This window comes from Lipotes vexillifer, unplaced genomic scaffold (genome assembly GCF_000442215.2).
Source record: "Lipotes vexillifer unplaced genomic scaffold, Lipotes_vexillifer_v1.1 scaffold83, whole genome shotgun sequence".
NCBI classification, from domain to species: domain Eukaryota; kingdom Metazoa; phylum Chordata; class Mammalia; order Artiodactyla; family Lipotidae; genus Lipotes; species Lipotes vexillifer.
The window spans coordinates 477,471-496,183 of NW_006799780.1; the positions used below are offsets into that span (position 1 = coordinate 477,471).

The window sequence follows — 18,713 nt, forward strand, 5'->3', positions numbered from 1 at the left end:
GAGGAATGCCGAGAGCTGGGAAGACTCTGGGCACGATCACAGCCACCCAACATGTGGGTGGCAGCGCTGGAGTAGAATCCAGGCACCCTGCTTTAAGTCGGATGCACTCTGCACCCCATCAGAGCACTATATTCTTTGTAGACTTTCTACCCGGATCCCTGTAATATTTACTTTTTCCCTGCAGACCTTCACGGACTTTTAAGAAGATGAAGGGTTACATCACTAGTGCTACATGGCTCTGGTTCCCTTGTGCTTTTTCCAATTTTCCAGCTTCTCAAACTGAAGGCTACTAAAATACAGTTGAGGTGCAGAGTTATGTGGTTTCCCAAGAACAGAAAATTAATAAAGCTAAGGTTCTTCTGCATGAAGAATATTAATAATTAATACAAGCAATTAAATTCCCAAACCTTAGGAACATGATTCAAATTGATTACCTCATTTTGCTGCAGGTTTATTTAAATAGAACCATCAACCAAATTGGTTTAAAGCCCAGATCTACACATGGCAGTCCAGTAGCGTTTGTCACCGGGGCAATAGTCTATTCGTCCTGCCAATATACTTTCACTTTAACTGTCAGTAAGGATCTGCTCTGTCCCATTGGGCATTATACTCTCACAGGATAGTGTATAGCTTTGCAGTGAACATCTAATAGATACATTTTGGCAGTTGGAGCTAACATCTTGTACGAGGCAGCCTGTTGAATTGACAAGAACAGTCATACTCTGAAGTAGCTGGTTACATACTTAATTGAGCCTCACAGGTACTTTAAGAAAATACCTGGGCAAGAGGGGAATTTATCATTTGATCAAATGTTTTAGCACTTAATTATCCAGCTCCCAAAGCTAAGGAACTATAGCCCGCACAGATTGCGCTTTTCCATGTCAGACAGACTTATGGAGGACAGGGAGCGCTTTCCCGTTGTGCCGAGTTGGGTTCTGGACCCAAGTGCCTGGAGCAAACTTGGGCTATAAGACTAGCTCTTGCTTGCCTCTTCATGACAGGTGATGCAGTAGTGACTTTGGTAACAATTTTAAAGTCCTCTTTGAATTCTTTTTCACATTTTAAATGATCGTGTTTACAAATGCAGCAATGCTAATAGGACGGTATACAGTTCACATTAGGTAGACTGGAGCAATTTATTTTATTTTATTTACTTTTTTAATTGAAGTATAGTTTCTGTACAATATTATAGGTTACAATATAGTGATTTACAATTTTTAGTTATTATAAAATATTATAAAATATTGTTATACAATATATCCTTATAGCTTATTTTATACCTAATAGTTTGTACCTCTTAATCCCTTACCCCTTATTGCCCCTCCCTCCTTCCCTCTCCCCACGGTAACCACCAGTTTGTACTCTGTATCTGTGAGTCTTCTTTTTGGTTATATTCACTAGTTTGGGGGTTTTTTGCTTTTTTTTTTAGATTCCACATGTAAGTGATATCATACAGTATTTGTCTTTCTCTGTCTACTTATTTCACTTAGCATAATACCCTCCAAGTCCATCCATGTTGCTGCAAATGGCAAAATTTTGTTCTTTTTTATGGCTAAGCAGTATTCCATTGTATATATATATATCACATCTTTATCCATTCATCTGTCGATGGACACCTGGTTTGCTTCCATATCTTGGCTATTGTGACCAATGCTGCTATGAATATTGGGGTATATGTATGTTTTTGAATTAGTGTGTTTGTTTTTTTCGGATATATACCCAGGAGTGAAATTGCTGGGTCATTTGGTAGTTCTATTTTTAGTTTTTTGAGAACCCTAGACTGGAGCCATTTAAATAAGAAAACATCCCACACCCATCAGAAATCTCAGTGGGGTTAGGCTTATGTTTTCCTCCACTCACTTGCATAATGATTACTTACTTTACTTACCCTCCCACACCTGTGTCTTCATTTCTGCAGCGACAGGAGCGCTACCCGTCAATGGGCTAAAATCCTTCCCTTTCTGTGCAGGCTGCCTTGCTATTATTGAAAGAAGTTCTTGGTTTGATATTTCACATACACTCATGAGAAAAGATAGGTTATGATTCACGTTTCTTCTCACCAACAGCCTTTGAAAGCTTTAGAGAACAAAAAATATTATTCTGAGATCTTACAAATAACAAGTACTATGTCTTGAATTCTTATATCATCCCAAGTATTTTGAGACACGCCTCACATAAACTGTTTTGATTCTTACAACAACCTGTAAGATGTGTTATCTTCATTTTATAGATGAGGAAACTGAGGGCCAGCAGAGAGAAAACATTGCCCAAGGTCCCATAACTGGCCAAATACCGAACCAAGTTTCACCCAGTTTCTTCTGCCCTCTCCCTTGTAAACAGTTCAAAATAGAATGGCAAAGTTAGATGCCTTATGAGAGGAAAAAATGAATAACATTATAAGAGTTCGTTTTATAAGAAGAAACATCAATCCAGTAGATTAACATTTTTGTGGTAATGTATAAGAAAGCCTTCACTGGGATTCGTTAAACAGCCAGTACAAATAACAAAGCTCTAGTAACTAGCCACATACTTGCTGGGTTAGATAGTAAATAACTTACTGTATTTGGAGTTGCTCTAAATTTGGAAGGTAGTTAAAATGTTACCCAAGAAATTGAAAAATTGAAACGATTTCAAATATTCCAGATATACAAGGAAGGTCATCAAGAACAGTGCCCACCTGGAGAGCTGTAAAATGAACTAGGCAAGGGGAATTCAGCCGTATTTGCCTATCATCAGGCTGGTGGGTGTAGCAAGTACCATAAAGGCTTGCTTATCTAGGTTGTAAAAGTAAGAAAAGAAAAAAATATTTCTGTGTCTGTTGCAAAAGGCCAGAATACCTCAGATCTAATTTGGGCTTAATTAGATTTTTCTAATTGATGGGGATGGGACTTCTCCATGACTGCTGCCGTGAATGGAACAGAAGAACGTCATTGACATAGAACATAGGGGCCTATGAGACCACCTCCTGCATCTTTGTTCTCTTGTGTCAGTATGAAGGTTTCATCCAGCATGTACGGAGTTCATTCCACGATCCACGATGATTTTGCCAGATTACATTCTTCTCTCTGTATGATATGCATAGAAATGCATGCTATTGTTTATTCATTTAGTTTGAAAGGCTAGGTTTCTTTTTTTTCCCCAAAAACATAATATCGAAAGGTACTTGGTTTTAATGAACCTGAGGAGCTGTTTACTTTGATAAATTAACAGATGAAATGCTCATGGTTTTCCAGCAGAACTAACATAAATCTTTTGCAACTTTCAGGGCCTGTAATTCAGTGTTTACAGCATTAGACCACTGTCATGAAGCCATAGAAATCACAAGCGATGACCACGTGATTCAGGTACGGGGACACTTTTTATCTTTAGGTGTCAAAATAAAGCCTTTCTAGTTTGAGCCATCCTTTTTCAAGCACTTTGCTGTAATTCTCACATTTCAGCACATTTTCTTTGGAGAAAGGAACATCAAAGTATGCAAGGAAAACTGATATTCTTAAGCTAAGAATTAGATACTCAAGAAGAATAAAAATTAGTTCAGATTGAAGCCTGTGGTTTCTTTCACAGAGATGAGGTAAATTCTTTAGACTGTGCAGGAAGGCACTGTTTATACAGAAGTATGTCAGAATTGTAGAGTAATTGCTTACACATGCCTTGGGAACAGAATGTTGTGAACAGTCCTCAGTTATCTGCCTACAGTTGGTATTCCAGTTATAAAGCACTCTTATATAATACTAAAGTCATCTTTCTAAGGAAATGTGTATAGCAGACAAACCTTTATTGAATTAAAGTTGTCTTATTATTTGTTGGAAGGTAAGACATTTACACTTTAAAAATACCCTGAAATGTAGACTTTCCACTGATGGGCACTGACCTGATTGCCCTTGGTTTGCATAGTGGCACCGAGTGTGAGGACCATTTACTACATCGGTAGAGACCAAAGACAGAGTCCAACACACAGTGGCCCCATAACAGGGCCTCACACATGCTCTCCTGTGAAACCCCCATTGCACACACAGACACCCTGCTCTCACACGGGGTCAAACACATCAGTAGCCCACCGTACCCAGGCCCTGTCATCAACACGCTCATGAGATTATCTCATTTGCATTCAGGAATGCTATGAGAGAGACATTTTGCCTGATAATACAGAGATGGGGAAACTGAGGCCCAGGAAGGCCAAGGAACTTATCCAAGGAAAGCCTCAATAATAAATACTGGAACCAAAACATCCAGCCATGTCTTTCTGTCTCCAAGGCTTTCCTACCTGGTTCCCTGTTGGGCTATACTTTTAGAATTTGTTTTTCTGGCTGTTTCATGACCTGGGTCTGAGGGCTTCCTCATGTTGCTGCCTATTACTGGCCCACCTGCCCACAGATCTGCCCTGAACCACAGTGAAATCAGACATGTTTCTGTTACGGACTGAGCACAAACCCCACAGCTCTCCCACTTCTACCTGGACTTGAACAGTCAATTCTGTTCATGAAACACGTTTACTTTGCACTTCCCTCTTTTTTTTTTTTTTTTTAACAAGAAAAACCCAGAAATTTATTCATATGTACTTGTATACCAGGGAGATATCCAGGGAAAAGGAGATAATTCGCACCTCCCTCTTTTACGGGGAAGCCGGATTGTGATTTTAGTGATGTGGAGCGGGGGGGGGGTCTCTGCTTTCTACCAGCCTTGTAATCTTGCAGACAGTCCTTTAACAGGCAACTGAGTCCTTCCTTCTACAGTTAGCTCCTGGTGGTTAGGAAGCCTGTATCTCTAGGAGACGTGATATGGCGATTGTGTCACATGAACCACCTGCCAGCCTTTACCTTGAAGAGGAAGAAGCAGGGATTGAGGGCAGTGGGTGCCTGGGAAGGGGAATCCCTGTATTAAAAGGGAAACTGACCTGACTGCAGGCTTTTTCTTGGGGCGCCCTCTCAGACCCCTTTAAAAACCTACCTGCATTCTGAATATAAAACTCAAGAACAAGGAGGAAGAACTTGAATAGAGGATATTGTATGTAAGGGGGAAATTAAAAAGGCCTTTGTGCTATAGATTTTAAGATGAGTCATCATGAATGAGATACATCATGTATGTTCCTACTAAATACCAGAGTCCTTCCTGGGGCAGTGCCGCTTCACAGGGAACGTGCCCCATAGTGCAGATGGTCAGAGGTCGGGCAGTAGCACTTAACATTTAGGAACAATAGCTACCTACCCGTCCATCCATTCAAGCTACCTATCTGTTTGCTTTAAAACACTTACATGGTGCTTACCATGTGCCAGAGGCAGTACTAAGCACTTTTTTAAATTAAAAAAAATTTTTTTTATTCTGGCTGCCTTAGGTCTTAGTTGCTGTGCACAGGCTTTCTCCAGTTGCGGTTGAGCGGAGCTGCTCTTCGTTGTGGTGCGCGGGATTCTCATTGCAGTGGCGTGTCTTTGTTGCAGAGCACGGGCTCTAGGCGCACAGGCTCAGTAGTTGTGGTGCACAGCTTAGTTGCTCCACGGCATGTGGGATGTTCCTGGACTAGGGCTCGAACCCATGTCCTCTTTTTTTTACTTTTCTATTTTTTAATTTATTTTTTTAACATCTTTATTGGAGTATAATTGCTTTACAATAGTGTGTTAGTTTCTGCTGTGTAACAAAGTGAATCAGCTATACATATACATATATCCGCATACCTCTTCACTCTTGCGTCTCCCTCCCTCCCACCGTCCCTTTCCCACCCCTCTAGGTGGTCACAAAACACTGAGCTCACCTATCTCCCTGTGCTATGTGGCTGCTTCCCACTAACTATTGATTTTACATTTGGTAGTGTATATATGTCCATGCCACTCTCACACTTTGTCCCAGCTTACCCTTCCCCCTCCCTGTGTCCTCAAGTCCATTCTCTAGTAGGTCTGCGTATTTATTCTCGTCCTGCTCTTAGGGCCTTCACAACCATTTTTTTTTTCTGATTCCATATGTATGTGTTAGCATACGGTATTTGTTTTTCTCTTTCTGACTTACTTTACTCTGTATGACAGACTCAAAGTCCATCCACCTCACTACATATAACTCAATTCCGTTTCTTTTATGAATGAGTAATACTCCATTATATATATGGGCCACATTTTCTTTATCCATTCATCTGTTGAAGGACACTTAGGTTGCTTCCATGTCCTGGGTATTGTAAATAGCGCTGCAATGAACATTGTGGTACATGACTCTTTGAATTATGGTTTTCTCAGGGTATATACCCAGTAGTGGGATTGCTAGGTCATATGGCAGTTCTATTTTTAGTTTTTTAAGGAACCTCCATACTGTTCTCCATAGTGGCTGTATCAATTTACATTCCCACCAACAGTGCAAGAGGGTTTCCTTTTCTCCACACCCTCTCCAGCATTTATTGTTTGTAGATTTTTTGATGATGGCCTTTCTGACTGGTGTGAGGTGATACCTCATTGTAGTTTTGATTTGCATTTCTCTAATGATTAACGATGTTGAGCGTTCTTTCATGTGTTTGTTGGCAATCTGTATATCTTCTTTGGAGAAATGTCTGTTTAGGTCTTCTGCCCATTTTTGGATTGGGTTGTTTGTGTTTTTGATATTGAGTTGCATGAGCTGCTTGTATATTTTGCAGATTAATCCTTTGTCAGTTGCTTCATTTGCAAATATTTTCTCTCATCCTGAGGGTTGTCTTTTCATCTTGTTTATGGTTTCCTTTGCTCTAAAAAGCTTTTAAGTTTCATTAGGTCCCATTTGTTTATTTTTGTTTTTATTTCCAGTTCTCTAGGAGGTGGGTCAAAAAGGATTTTGCTGTGATTTATGTCATAGAGTGTTGTGCCTATGTTTTCCTCTAAGAGTTTGATGGTGTCTGGCCTTACATTTAGGTCTTTAATCCATTTTGAGTTTATTTTTGTGTATGGTGTTAGGGAGTTCTAATTTCATTCTTTTACATGTAGCTGTCCAGTTTTCCCAGCACCACTTATTGAAGAGGCTGTCTTTTCTCCATTGTATATTCTTCCCTCCTTTATCAAAAATAAGGTGACCATATGTGCATGGGTTTTTTCTCTGGGCTTTCTATCCTGTTCCATTGATCTGTATTTCTGTTTTTGTGGCAGTACCATACTGTCTTAATTACTGTAGCTCTCTAGTGTAGTATAAAGTCCGGGAGCCTGATTCCACCAGCCCCATTTTTCTTTCCCAAGATTGCTTTGGCTATTCGGGGTCTTTTGTGTTTCCATACAAATTGTGAAATTTTTTGTTCTAGTTCTGTGAAAAATGCCAGTGGTAGTTTGATAGGGATTGCATTGAATCTGTAGATTGCTTTGGGTAGTATAGTCATTTTCACAATGTTGATTCTTCTAATCCAAGAACATGGCATATCTCTCCATCTGATTGTATCATCATTAATTTCTTTCATCAGTGTCTTATAGTTTTCTGCATACAGGGCTTTTGTCTCCTTAGGTAGGTTTATTCCAAGATATTTTATTCTTTTAGTTGCAATAGTAAATGGGAGTGTTTCCTTAATTTCTCTTTTCAGATTTTTCATCATTAGTGTATAGGAATGCAAGAGATTTCTGTGCACTAATTTTGCACCCTGCTCCTTTACCGAATTCATTGATTAGCTCTAGTAGCTTTCTGGTAGCATCTTTCGGATTCTCTATATATAGTATCATGTCATCTGCAAGCAGTGACAGCTTTACTTCTTCTTTTCTGATTTGGGTTCCTTTTATTTCTTTTTCCTCTCTGATTGCTGTGGCTAACACTTCCAAAACAATGTTGAATTATAGTGGTGAGAGTGGGCAACCTTGTCTTGTTCCTGATCTTAGTGGAAATGGTTTCAGTTTTTCACCATTGAGGACAATGTTGGCTGTGGGTTTGTCATATATGAGCTTTATTATGTTGAGGTAAGTTCCCTCTATGCCCACTTTCTGAATGGTTTTTATCATAAATGGGTGTTGAATTTTCTCAAAAGCTTTCTCTGCATCTATTGAGATGATCATATGGTTTTTCTCCTTCAGTTTGTTAATATGGTTTATCACATTGATAGATTTGTCTTCAATTTGTTAATATGGTTAATCACATTGATAGATTTGCGTATATTGAAGAATCCTTGCATTCCTGGAATAAACCCCACTTGATCATGGTGTATGATCCTTTTAATGTGCTGTTGGATTCTGTTTGCTAGTGTTTTATTGAGGATTTTTGCATCAGTGTTCCTCAGTGATATTGGCCTGTAGTTTTCTTTCTTTGTGACATCTTTGTCTGGTTTTGGTATCAGGGTGATGGCAGCCTCGTCGAATGAGTTTGGGAGTGTTCCTCCCTCTGCTATACTTTGGAAGAGTTTGAGAAGGATAGTTGTTAGCTCTTCTCTAAATGTTTGATAGAATTCGCCTGTGAAGCCATCTGGTCCTGGGCTTTTGTTTGTTGGAAGATTTTTAATCACAGTCTCTGTTTCAGTGCTTGTGATTGGTCTGTTTATATTTTTTATTACTTCCTAGTTCGGTCTCGGAAGGTTGTGCTTTCCTAAGAATTTGACAGTTTCTTCCACGTTGTCCATTTTATTGGCATATAGTTGCTTGTAGTAATATCTTGTGGTCCTTTGTATTTCTGCAGTGTCAGTTGTTACTTCCTTTTTCATTTCTAATTCTATTGATTTGAGTCTTCTCCCTTTTGTTATTGATGAGTCTTGTTAATGGTTTATCAATTTATTTTCTCAAAGAACCACCTTTTAGTTGCATTGATCTTTGCTATTGCTTCCTTCATTTCTTGTTCATTTATTTCTGATCCAATCTTTATGATTTCTTTCCCTCTGCGAACTTTGGGGGTTTTTTTGTTCTTCTTTCTCCAGTTGCTTTCGGTGTAAGGTGAGATTGTTTATTTGAGATGTTTCTTGTTTCTTAGGGTAGGAAGTATTGTTATAAACTTCCCTCTTAGAACTGCTTTTGCTGCATCCCATAGGTTTTGTTTGTGTTGTCATTTGTTTCTAGGTATTTTTTTATTTCCTCTTTGATTTCTCCAGTGACCTCTTGATTATTAAGTAGCGTATTGTTTAGCCTCGATGTGTTTGTATTTTTTACAGATATTTTCCTGTAATTGATACCTAGTCTCATAGCATTGTGGTTGGAAAAGATACTTGATATGTTTTCAATTTTCTTAAATTTACCAAGGCTTGATTTGTGACCCAGGATATGATCTATCCTGGAGAATGTTCCATGAGCACTTGAGAAGAAAGTGTATTCTGTTCTTTTTAGATGGAATGTCCTGTAAATGTCACTAAGTCCGTCTTGTTTAATGTATCATTTAAAGCTTGTGTTTCCTTATTTATTTTCTTTTTGGGTGATCTGTCCATTGGTGAAAGTGGGGTATTAAAGTCCCCTACTATGATTGTGTTACTGTCGGTTTCCCCTTTTATGGCTTTTAGCATTTGCCTTATGTATTGAGGTGCTCCTCTGTTGGGTGCATAAATATTTACAATTGTTATATCTTAATCTAGGATTGATCCCTCAATCATTATGTAATGTCCTTCTTTGTCTCTTGTAATAGTCTTTGTTTTAAATTCTATTTTGTCTGATACGAGAATTGCTACTCCAGCTTTCTTTTGATTTCCATTTGCATGGAATATCTTTTTCCATCCCCTCACTTTCAGTCTGTATGTGTCCGTATGTCTGAAGTGGGTCTCTTGTAGACAGCATATATATGGGTCTTGTTTTTGTATCCATTCAGCCAGTCTGTGTCTTTTGGTTGGAGCATTTAATCCATTTACATTTAAGGTAATTATCGATATCTATGTTCCTATTACCATTTTCTTAATTGTTTTTGTTTTTGTTTTTTTTGTGTGGTACGCGGGCCTCTCACTGCCGAGGCCTCTCCCGTTGTGGAGCACAGGCTCCGGACGTGCAGGTCCAGCAGCCACGGCTCATGGGCCGAGCCGCTCCGTGCCATGTGGGATCCTCCCAGGCTGGGGCCTGAACCTGTGTCCCCTGCATTGGCAGGCAGACTGTCAACCACTGCGCCACCAGGGAAGTCCTGGGTTTGTTTTTGTAGGCCTTTTCCTTTTCTTGTGTTTCCTGACTAGAGAACCTCCTTTAGCATTTGCTGTAAAGCTGGTTTGGTGGTGCTGAATTCTCTTAGCTTTTGCTTGTCTCTAAACGTTTTAATTTCTCTCTCGAGTCTGAATGAGATCCTTGCTGGGTAGAATAATCTTGGTTGTAAGTATTTCCCTTTCATCACTTTAAATATGTCCTGCCACTCCTGGTTTGCAGAGTTTCTGCTGAAAGATCAGCTGTTAACCTTTTGGCGATTCCCTTGTATGTTATTTATTGTTTTTCCCTTGCTGCTTTTAATATTTTTTCTTTGTATTTAATTTTTGATTGTTTGATTAATGTTTGTCTTGCTGTGTTTCTCCTTGGATTTATCCTGTATGGGACTCTCTGCGCTTCCTGGACTTGAGTAACTATTTGCTTTCCCATAATAGGGAAGTTTTCAACTATAATCTATTCACATATTTTCTCAGTCCCTTTCTTTTTCTCTTCTTCTTCTGAGACCCCTATAATTCGAATGTTGGTGCATTTAATGTTGTCCCAGAGCTCTCTGAGACTTTCCTCAATTCTTTTCATTCTTTTTTCTTTATTCTGCTCTATGGTAGTTGTTTCCACTGTTTTATCCTCTAGGTCACTTATCCGTTCTTCTGCCCTGGTTATTCTGCTATTTCTTCCTTCTAGAGAATTTTTAATTTCATTTATTGTGTTGTTCACCATTGTTTGTTTGCTCCTTAGTTCTTCTAGGTCCTTGTTAAATGTTTCTTGTATTTTCTCCATTCTATTTCCAAGATTTTGGATCATCTTTACAATCATTACTCTGAATTCTTTTTCAGGTAGACTGCCTATTTCTTCTTCATTTGTTTGATCTGGTAGGTTTTTACCTTGCTCCTTCATCTGCTGTGTGTTTCTCTGTCTTCTCATTTTGATTAATTTACTGTGTTTGGGGTCTCCATTTTGCAGGCCGTAGGTTTGTAGTTCCTGTTGTTTTTGGTGTGTGCCCCCAGTGGGTGAGGTTTGTTCAGTGGGTTCTGTAGGCATCCTGGTGGAAGGAATTAGTGCCTATGTTCTGGTGGATGAGGCTGGATCTTTTCTTTCTGGTGGGCAGGTCCGTGTCCAGTGGTGTGTTTTGGAGTGTCTGTGACCTTATTATGACTTTAGACAGCCTTTCTGCTAGTGGGTGGGGTAGTTTTCCTGTCCTGCTAGTTGTTTGGCATAGGGTGTCCAGCACTGTAGCTTGCTGGTTGTTGAGTGGATCTGGGTCTTAGCATTGACATGGAGATCTCTGGGAGATTTTCTCCATTTAATATTACGTCGAGCTGGGAGGTCTCTGGTGGACCAATGTCCTGAACTCAGCTCTCCCACCTTCGAGGCACAGGCCTGACTCCTGGCTGGAGCACCAAGACCCTGTCATCCAGATGGCTCAGAATAAAAGGGAGAAAGAAATAAATAAATAGATTAATTAATTAAATAAAGTATTAAAATAATGATTAAAAATAAAAAAGAATTTAAAAGTTAAGAAAAAAAGAAGGAACGAAGAGCGCAACCAAACCAATAAAACAAATTCACCAGTGATAACAAGCACTAAAAATTATACTAAAACAAAAAGAAAAAACGGACAGACAGAACCCTAGGACAAATGGTAAAAGCAAAGCTATACAGACAAAATCACACACAGAAACATACAGATACACACTCACAAAAAGGGCAAAAGGAGAAAAACATATATATCGTTTCTCCCAAAGAGAGGAGGAACTCAAATAAACAAGCTGACCTTACACCTAAAGCAGTTGGAGAAAGAGGAAGAAAAAACCCAAAGTTAGCAGAAGGAAAGAAATCATAAAGATCAAATCAGAAATAAATGAAGAAGAAGATGGCAGAGTAGAAGGACGTGCTCTCACTCCAACTTGTGAGAACACCAGAATCACAACTAGCTGCTGGACAATCATCGACAGGAAGACACTGGAACTCACCAAAAAGATACCCCACATCCAAAGACAAAGGAGAAGCCACAATGAGAAGGTAGGAGGGTCGCAATCACAGCAAAATCAAATCCCATAACTGCTGGGTGGGTGACTCACAGACGGGAGAACACTTATGCCACAGAAATCCACCCACTGGAGTGAAGGTTCTGAGCCCCACATCAGGCTTCCCAACCTCGGGGGCCGGCAACGGGAGGAGGAATTCCTAGAGAATCAGACTTTGAAGCCTAGTGGGAATTGATTGAAGGACTTTGACAGGACTGGGGGAAACAGAGACTCCACCCTTGGAGGGCACACACAAAGTAGTGTGCACATCGGTACCCAGGGGAAGGAGCAGTGACCCCAGGGGAGACTGAAGCAGACCTACCTGCTAGTGTTGGAGAGTCTCCTGCAGAGGCAGGGGAGTGGGGGCTGTGGCTCACGGTGGGGACAAGGACACTGGCAGCAGAAGTTCTGGGAAGTACTCCTTGGTGAGAGCCCTCCCAGAGTCTGTCATTAGCCCCACCAAATAGCCCAGGTAGGCTCCAGTATTGGGTTGCCTCACGCCAAACAACCAACAGGGAGGGAACCCAGCCCCACCCATCAACAGTCAAGTGGATTAAAGTTTTACTGAGCTCTGCCCACTAGAGCAACAGTCTACTCTACCCACCACCAGTCCCTCCGATCAGGAAACTTACACAAGCCTCTTAGAGAGCCTCATCCACCAGAGGGAAGACAGCAGAAGCAAGAACTACAATCCTGCAGCCTGTGGAACAAAAACCACATTCACAGAAAGATAGACAAGATGAAAAGGCAGAGGGCTATGTACCAGATGAAGGAACAAGATAAAACTGCAGGAAAACAACTAAATGAAGTGGAGCTAGGCACCCTTCCAGAAAAAGAATTCAGAATAATGATAGTGAAGATGATCCAGGACCTCGGAAAAACAATGGAGGCAAAGATTGAGAAGATGAAAGAAATGTTTAACAAAGACCTACAAGAATTAAAGAACAAACAAACAGAGACAAACAATACAATGACTGAAATGAAAAATACACTAGAAGGAATCAGTAGAATAACTGAGGCAGAAGAATGGATAAGTGACCTGGAAGACAGAATGGTGGAATTCACTGCTGCAGAACAGAATAAAGAAAAAAGAATGAAAAGAAATGAAGACAGCCTAAGAGACCTCTGGGACAACAGTAAATGCAACAACATTTGCGTTATAGGGGTCCCAGAAGGAGAAGAGAGAGAGAAAGGACCCAAGAAAATATTTGAAGAGATTATAGTCAAAAAGTTCCCTAACATGGGGAAGGAAATAGCCACCCAAGTCCATGTAGCGGAGAGAGTCCCGTACAGGATAAACCCAAGGAGCAACACACCAAGACACATAGTAATCAAATTGGCAAACATTAAAGACAAAGAAATATTATTGAAAGCAGCAAGGGAAAAACGACAAATAAGATACAAGGGAACTCCCATAAGGTTAACCGCTGATTTCTCAGCAGAAACTCTACAAGCCAGAAGGGAGTGGCATGATATACTTAAAGTGATGAAAGGGAAGAACCTACAACCAAGATTACTCTACCTGGCAAGGATCTCATTCAGATTCAATGGAGAAATCAAAAGCTTTACAGATAAGCAAAAGCTAAGAGAATTCAGCACCACCAAACCAGCTCTACAACAAATGCTAAAGGAACTTCTCTAAATGGGAAATGCAAGGGAAGAAAAGGACCTACAAAAACAAACCCAAAGCAATTAAGAAAATGGTCACAGGAACATACCTATTGATAATTACCTTAAACGTGAATGGCTTAAATACTCCAACCAAAAGACACAGGCTTGCTGAATGGATAAAACAAGACCCATCTATATACTGTCTACAAGAGACCCGCTTCAGACCTAGGGACACATACAGACTGAAAGTGAAGGGATGGAAAAAGATATTCCATGCAAATGGAAACCAAAAGAAAGCTGGAGTAGCTGTACTCGTATCAGGTAAAATGGACTTTAAAATAAAGAATGTTACAAGAGACAAGGAAGGACACTAAATAATGATCAAGGGATCAATCTAAGAAGAAGATATAACAATTATAAATATATATGCACCCAACATAGTAGCACCTCAATACATAAGGCAACTGCTAACAGTTATAAAGGAGGAAATCGACAGTAACGCAGTAATAGTGGGGGACTTTAACACCTCACTGACACCAATGGACTGATCATCCAAAATGAAAATAAATAAGGAAACACAAGCTTTAAATGACAGAATAGATTTAATTGGTATTTATAGGACATTCCATCCAAAAACAGCAGATTACACTTTCTTCTCAAGTGCGCAGAGAACATTCTCCAGAACAGATCACATCTTGGGTCACAAATCAAGCCTCAGTAAATTTAAGAAAATTGAAATCATATCAAGCATCTTTTCTGACCACAACGCTATGATATTAGAAATGAATTACAGGGAAAAAAACATAAAAAACACAAACACATGGAGGCTAAACAATACGTTACTAAATAACCAAGAGATTACTGAGGAAATCAAAGAGGAAATCAAAAAATACCTCGAAACAAATGACAGTGAAAACATGACGATCCCAAACCTATGCAATGCAGCAAAAGCAGTTCTAAGAGGGAAGTTTATAGCTATGCAAGCCTACCTCAAGAAACAAGAAAAATCTCAAATAAACAATCTAACCTTACACCTAAAGGAACTAGAGAAAGAAGAACAAACAAAACCCGAAGTTAACAGAAGGAAAGAAATCATAAAGATCAGAGCAGAATTAAATGAAATAGAAACAAAGAAAGCAATAGCAAAGATCAATAAAACCAAAAGCTGGTTCTTTGAGAAGATAAACAAAATTGATAAACCATTAGCCAGACTCATCAAGAAAATGAGGGAGAAGACTCAAATCAATAAAATTAGAAATGAAAAAGAAGTTACAACAGACACCGCAGAAATACAAAGCATCCTAAGAGAGTACTACAAGCAAATCTATGCCAATAAAATGGACAAGCTGTAATAAATGGACAAATTCTTAGAAAGGTGTAACCTTCCAAGACTGAACCAGGAAGAAATAGAAAATATGAACAGAGCAATCACAAGTAATGAAATTGAAACTGTGATTAAAAATCTTCCAGCAAACAAAAGTCCAGGACCAGATGGCTTCACAGGAGGATTCTATCAAACAAGTAGAGAAGAGCTAACACCCATCCTTCTCAAACTCTTCCAAAAACTTGCAGAGGACGAAGCTCTCCCAAACTGATTCTATGAGGCCACCATCACCATGATACCCAAAGCAGACAAAGATACTATAAAAAAAGAAAATTGCAGACCAGTATCACTGATGAATATAGATGCGAAAATCCTCAGCAAAATACTGGCAAACAGAATCCAACAGCACATTAAAAGGATCATACACCATGAGCAAGTGGGATTTATCCCAAGGATGCAAGGATTCTTCAAGTGAATCTTCAAGTGAATACGCAAGTGAATCAATGTGATAAACCCTGTTAACAAATTGAATAAAAACCATATGATCATCTCAATAGATGCAGAAAAGCCTTTTGAGAAAATTCAACACCAATTTATGATAAAAACTCTCCAGAAAGTGGGCATAGAGGGAACCTACCTCAACATAATAAAGGCCATATATGACAAACCCACAGCAAACATCATTCTCAATGGTGAAAGACTGAAAGCATTTCCCCTAAGATCAGGAACAAGACAAGGATGTCCACTCTCACCACTATTATTCAACATAGTTTTGGAAGTCCTAGCCATGGCAGTCAGAGAAGAAAAAGAAATAAAAAGAATACAAATTGGAAAAGAAGAAGTAAAACTGTCACTGTTTGCAGATGACATGATACTATACATAGAGAATCCTAAAAATGCCACCAGAAAACTACGAGAGCTACTCAATGAATTTGGTAAAGTTGCAGGATACAAAATTAATGCACAGAAATCTCTTGCATTCCTATACACTAATGATGAAAAATCTGAAAGAGAAATTAAGGAAACAGTCCCATTTACTATTGCAACAAAAAGAATAAAATACCTAGGAATAAACCTACCTAGGGAGACAAAAGCCCTGTATGCAGAAAACTATAAGACACTGATGAAAGAAATTAAAGATGATACCAAGAGATGGAGAGATATACCATGTTCTTGGATTGGAAGAATCAATATTGTGAAAATGACTCTACTACTCAAAGCAATCTACAGATTCAATGCAATCCCTATCAAATTACCAATGGGATTTTTTATGGAACTAGAACAAAAAGCCTTAAAATTTGTATGGAGACACAGAAGGCCCCGAATAGCCAAAGCAGTCTTGAGGGAAAAAAACGGAGCTGGAGGAATCAGATTCCCTGACTTCAGACTATACTACAGAGCTACAGTGGTCAAGACAATATGGTACTGGCACAAAAACAGAAACATAGATCAGTGGAACAAGATAGAAAGCCCAGAGATAAACCCACGCACCTATGGTCAACTAATGTATGAGAAAGGAGGCAAGGGTATACAGTGGATAAAAGACAGTCTCTTTCATAAGTGGTGCTGGGAAAACTGGACAGCTACATGTAAAAGAATGCAATTAGAACACTCCCTAACACCATACACAAAAATAACCTCAAAATGGATTCGAGACCTAAATGTCAGACTGGACACTATAAAACTCTTACAGGAAAACATAGGCAGAACACTCTTTGACATGAATCACAGCAAGATCTTTTTTGATCCACCTCCTAGAGTAATGGAAATACTCTTAGAGGAAAACATAGGCAGAACACTCTATGACATAAATCACAGCAAGATCCTTTCTGACCCACCTCCTAGAGAAATGGAAATAAAAACAAAAATAAACTAATGGGATCTAATGAAACTTCAAAGCTTCTGCACAGCAAAGGAAACCGTAAGCAAGACCAAAAGACAACCCTCAGAATAGGAGAAAATATTTGCAAATGAAGCAACTGACAAAGGATTAATCTTCAAAATTTACAAGCAGCTCATGCAGCTCAATAAATCCTCTGTGCGGGAATCTCTCAGCTTTTCCCTCTGCACCCCTGTTGCTGTGCTCCCCTCTGTGGCTCTGAAGCTTCCCCCACCCCCGCCACTCCCCGTCTCCACCAGTGAAGGGGCTTCCTAGTGTGTGGAAACCTTTCCTTCACAGCTTCCTCCCACTGGTGCAGGTTCCGTCCCTATTCTTTTGTCTCTGTTTTTTCTTTTTTCTTTTGCCCTACCCAGGTACGTGGGGAGTTTCTTGCCTTTTGGGAGGTCTAAAGTCTTCTGCCAGCGTTCAGTAGATGTTCTGTAGGAGTTGTTCCACATGGAGATATTTCTGATGTATTTGTGGGGAGGAAGGTGATCTCCACGTCTTACTCTTCTGCCATCTTGATGGTCTCCCGGCAGGTGGATTCTTAACCACTGTGCCACCAGGGAAGTCCCAGTACTAAACATTTTATACATACTCATTTATTTGTTAAAACAATTCTATGAACCAGGTACTACTGTTGTAGCCATTTTACACATGAGGAAATTGAGGGCCAGGGAAGGTAAGCAACCTGCCCAAAAGTCATGTAGCTAGTAATGGGCAGAGCCAGGATTTGAACTTGGGTGCCTTGGCTCCATAATCCATGTCCTAGAGTATCTGCTGCATTGTGAGGTCACCTGGCATGAAAGTAGAGCTATGATTTCTACCCATATTTGCAACCTAGTAGCAAAAGCAGAATAAACACATGTGAAAATGTATGAGAATTTAGCCAACAAATAAGGCAAATAATACATTCTCAAATATTATCCATTCCTCAGATATTTACTAAACAGTTCTGAGTATCCAAAGATAAATCCAAAGTAGCCTTTGCCCTTGAGGATTTTCATGTCTCGTGGGGGAGAGAGAGAGAAAAATATAGATTCAGTGTAATAAGTCACCAGAAGCCTGCACAGGAGAGAGTGGGAGTTGTAGGAGTGGCACAAACTCAGACTGGGCAAGGGCTCAAGGACAGCTTGCTGGAGGAGGGGAGGGAAAAATTGGAGTTGACGTGACCAGGAGATGGGGAAGGGCTTTCTAAGCAGAGAGCAACTGGGCGGATGCCCACACGTGGGAGACAAGCACGCACTGCTCAGCTGCATGCAGGGCTGGGCCAGGGCGCTGTGGGGCTGAACTGGTGAGCAGGGGTCCTGCTGCCCAGCCCAGGGAGGACAGTGACCACCACGTGAAGTGGTAGGAGATCAGTGAAGACAGTGTCACCACCTCCTCCTCTTCAGCGACCTCCATAAGGCCTGGTGCCAAGGGCCCCAGAGCAACTTCCCGACTCGTCCACTTCCCAGGGGTAATTGTACTAGCAGAAGCTGTGTTCGCCAGAGAGTAGCTCCCCAGATGTCCCTGCATCACTCAGTTCCTCACTGCTGTCATCCCCGTGGAGGGTAAGAGTGATTACAGTTTGCAAGACCGTTTCTGAAACAGCAGATGGATATCAATTATGCCCAAAGAAATCTGTGACCTAGATACAGTGTGCTCATGTTTTCCCCACATTCTTCGTCACTTGTCCTCTCCACTCAGCTGCTCATCTGGTGACTCTGTTCTTTGAGAAGAAATTGGAGGGTGGGGATAGCAGCCAGGAACCAGCCAAGGTGATAGCTCTAAATTCCAGGGCCCTGGGCAGAATTTTGGAAAGAAACCGCTGAATCTGCTGGTCCCAGCATGTACCAAGCTGGGGGGCAGGGGGGGGA

General features: G+C 40.2%; 1 protein-coding gene across 5 annotated transcripts in view; it reads left to right on the forward strand.

The window, feature by feature from the left end:
* Positions 1–18,713, forward strand: part of PDE8B (phosphodiesterase 8B) — a 260,688-nt gene that overhangs the window by 139,615 nt on the left and 102,360 nt on the right. For all 5 annotated transcript variants that reach the window (XM_007471954.1, XM_007471952.1, XM_007471951.1 and 2 more), the window contains one exon: positions 3,266–3,344. In XM_007471954.1, coding sequence (XP_007472016.1) covers positions 3,266–3,344 — 79 coding nt within the window. The remainder of the gene's footprint in view (positions 1–3,265; positions 3,345–18,713) is intronic.